The sequence below is a fragment of the Nanorana parkeri genome, unplaced genomic scaffold (genome assembly GCF_000935625.1).
Source record: "Nanorana parkeri isolate BGI_ZX_2015 unplaced genomic scaffold, ASM93562v1 scaffold1013, whole genome shotgun sequence".
NCBI lineage: Eukaryota > Metazoa > Chordata > Amphibia > Anura > Dicroglossidae > Nanorana > Nanorana parkeri.
The window spans coordinates 118,626-121,939 of record NW_017307281.1 but is presented as its reverse complement, the minus strand read 5'-3'; the positions used below and the strand labels follow the sequence as shown (position 1 = coordinate 121,939).

The 3,314-nt window shown below is 45.1% G+C and overlaps 1 protein-coding gene across 1 annotated transcript in view; it reads left to right on the top strand.

Moving 5' to 3' along the window:
- Positions 1-1,985: 1,985 nt before the first annotated feature.
- ATOH8 (atonal bHLH transcription factor 8) overlaps positions 1,986-3,314 on the top strand; it is a 51,940-nt gene continuing 50,611 nt past the window's right edge. The window contains exon 1 of the mRNA XM_018567130.1: positions 1,986-2,868. Within this exon, the coding sequence (XP_018422632.1) occupies positions 2,296-2,868 (573 nt within the window). The 5' untranslated portion in view covers positions 1,986-2,295. The remainder of the gene's footprint in view (positions 2,869-3,314) is intronic.

Here is a 3,314-nt window from a genome sequence, read left to right as displayed (position 1 = left end):
TGCTCCTCCTGACCACACAATTGGTCCTTTACTGTGATGGGTGACCTCACTGACTAATAGAGAAGAACAGAGCTCCTTTCTGAAGTTAATTTTTATATAATAGAGCACCCCAAGGTTTTGGGGCTCCCAAGGTGCAATGCAAGATACTGTATGTGAAACAAGTTAACGTCACATATTTACATAAAGTATCTATCTATCTATCTATCTATCTATCTATCTATCTGTCTGTCTGTCTGCTCGCTACCTGCGAGGTAGTGAGCAGAATAGAAAAAAACATTTGAAAAATTATTTTTTTTAAATTCTTCCTCCTGCTGGTGATCCCTCGAGTGATAACTAAAGATCTATATAGGGGAATCAGGACCTCCTTCCTCCTACTGGTGATTCTTCTAGTGATAACTAAAGATCGATATAGTGGAATTAGGACCTCCTTCTTCCTGCTGGTCCCTCTAGTGATCTATACCTACTATGTTACCAGGAAACATAGTAGAGTAATGGCAGAAAAACACCATTTTGAAAGTCTGTCCCAAGCATTAACTACACTTTGGAATTCTTTTGTTAAAATAATATTTTCTAAGGTTAGCTTTGAACTTCCCTTCTGCTAGTTTGAGGTCATGTCTCTGACTTGTCTCTGTCATGTCCACGTGTTGTTGATCGTAGCTTCATATTGAAAATACGGCCTCCTGAACCTAATTTACACCCTTCGTGTATTTAAAGGTTTCAGTCATGTCCCCCTTTTTTTTTAATGTACAACAATCCATCCGCCAGAATTAGCGAAGCGCACTTTCCCTATCGTTTCCTCACAGGCAGAGTGCATTTGGTATCACTCCGCCTGTGACAGGAGCTGGCGCTATAGAGGAAGCATCGGCTTATGTGGCTCTGCTCCCTCCGCTGCTGCCTCGCTTCCTCTAGCGCTGGCTGATTCTCTCCCGCGGCTCTTCAAGTTCCCCCTTATGCCACCACCGGCTCTCGGAATGATCACAACTAGGTCTTATTTTCGGGGTAGGTCATATATTTTAGCAATTCCCAAAAATAGTACTAGGTCCTATTTTCGGGGTAGGTCTTATTTTCGGGGAAACACTGTAATAACTAAAGATCAGCATCTCCTTCCTCCTGCTGGTGATCACTCTAGTTATAACTAAAGTTCTATATAGGGGAATCAGGACCTCCTTTCTGCTGCTGGTGACACCTCTAGTGTTAAGTAAAGATCTCTATAGTGGACTCAGGACCTCCTTCCTCCTGCTAGTGATCCCTCCAGTGATAACTAAAGGTGAATGCTGAGGCATCAGGACCTCCTTCCTCCTGCTGGTGATCCCTCTAGTGTTAAGTAAAGATCTCTATAGTGGAATCAGGACCTCCTTCCTCCTGCTAGTGATCCCTCTAGTGATAACTAAAGGTGAATGCTGAGGCATCAGGACCTCTTTCCTCCTGCTGGTGATCCCTCTAGTGATAAGTAAAGATCTATATATTGGAATCAGGACCTCCTTCCTCCTGCTTGTGATCCCTCGAGTGATAAGTAACGATTTATATAGTAGAATCAGAACCTCCTTCCTCTTCACTTTGCCCACTGCCGGGCTACACTGTTTGCTTATTCTATTTATCTTTTTCTTTCTTTCTCTTTTTCTCTCTCTCCCTTTCAAGACATACTTTAGACCATACTGTAAAATAACTAACGTCCTGTTTCTGATTCGCCTATTTAAGTACCAACTTCCTTCATTGTAAGTTCTGAAGTAAATTGGTTGCACAAAGAGTGCCTTCCCAGGCACAATAATATCATGTATCATTTTTTTCTTTTCAGGCTTTGCTAAGTTTTAAAGGAAACAGCTTTGAGGAGACAGCAGAACAAAGGAGATTGGCAGGCCAGCTGCTTTTGGGGAGAGAGAGAGAGAAAAGAAAAAGAGAGGGGGTGAAAAAAAAGCTTCCTGCTCCTTTAAATCAGCTCATCTGTGTGGCTGGGGCAGGGAAGTCTTTTTGGCTGTGTGAGGCAGTCTGCTTGTAACAGGCGGCTTGCTGACTGATCTCACTAACAGGGCTTCTGTGTAAGCTGAGGCTAAACAAACACAGATGGAGCCCTGTGTGCCTTCCCCAAAAATGTTGGCAATGCGGCAGGGACATCAAATGACACTCTGACTGCACAGCACACAGTCCTACCATGCCGGGCGAGGAGACCTGACCGGTCTGGGAAGCTTGCAATTTTAATCTCTTCAGTTAGCCAATAAAAGGTATCACTTAAACTCCCTGAGCAGCAACGAAGGACGCTGTCCATCTCTGCTTGGCCGCTGTCTGCTCCCAGACATCATGAGGAACATCCAGATCCTAGAGGAACCCCAGTGGAAGGGCCACTGTATCAAGGACATCTCTGGTCTCAAGAGGCTGAAGAGGAAGAGCAGGGAGGTCATCAAGCCACTGAATGGCTACCAAACTTTTAAAGTGGACTTGAAAGTGGATACCGGCTTAACGGGGGCTGCTCAGCCAAGACCCCCTCTCCACGGTGCCGAGCTGATGGACATGGCAGGGGAAGGGGGAACGGAGGATGCTCTGGATTTGAGTAGTGTGGCTGCCCATGCAAAAAAGGGGCTACCGGCGCCCGGGAGCCTGGAGGCGAATCCCTATGGGGATCAGAGGCTGCAGCCCAGGATTGTGGTGTGCCAGCGACCCCCGGAGACCTCCTACCTGTCAGTCTCCCAAGTCACTTACAACAACAACAGCAGCCCAGACCCCTGCTCATCGCCTAGGAAACGGCTGGGGGAGCCAGAAGGCGTCTGTACGGAGATCAAAGCCATCCAGCAGACAAGGAGGCTGCTGGCTAATGCCAGGGAGAGAACCAGAGTGCACACCATCAGTGCAGCCTTTGAGGCTCTCAGGAAGCAGGTACAGAGCTCCTTGTGTCCCCATTTCTAGCTCCTTATGACATTACAGTGCGCACACACCGTCAATGAGCTGGGTGTGAGCGCACATGTCACATCGTCAGCCCCAGGGCTTATTTAATAACACAACGCAAAGAGCAATCAGAGAGTCCATGTACGGCATTAGTAATAGCAAGGTGCAAAAAAAAAAAAGCTGTCCTAGAATACTGATGGCAGGTAAGGCAACGGTGATGCCCAAAGTGCAGTAAACCATGATGACCAATCAGATTTGGCCTTTTATCTGATTAGAGCAAAGGTGATTTCTGATTGGCTAACATGGACTGTTACATCTTAGATTGTACTAGATTTAATTGAATTATTATTTGTTTAATTCTATTATTATTATTATTTGTATTCATATACTTAATATTATTGTAATTATTTATTTTAATTAATGAATTTATTTATTTA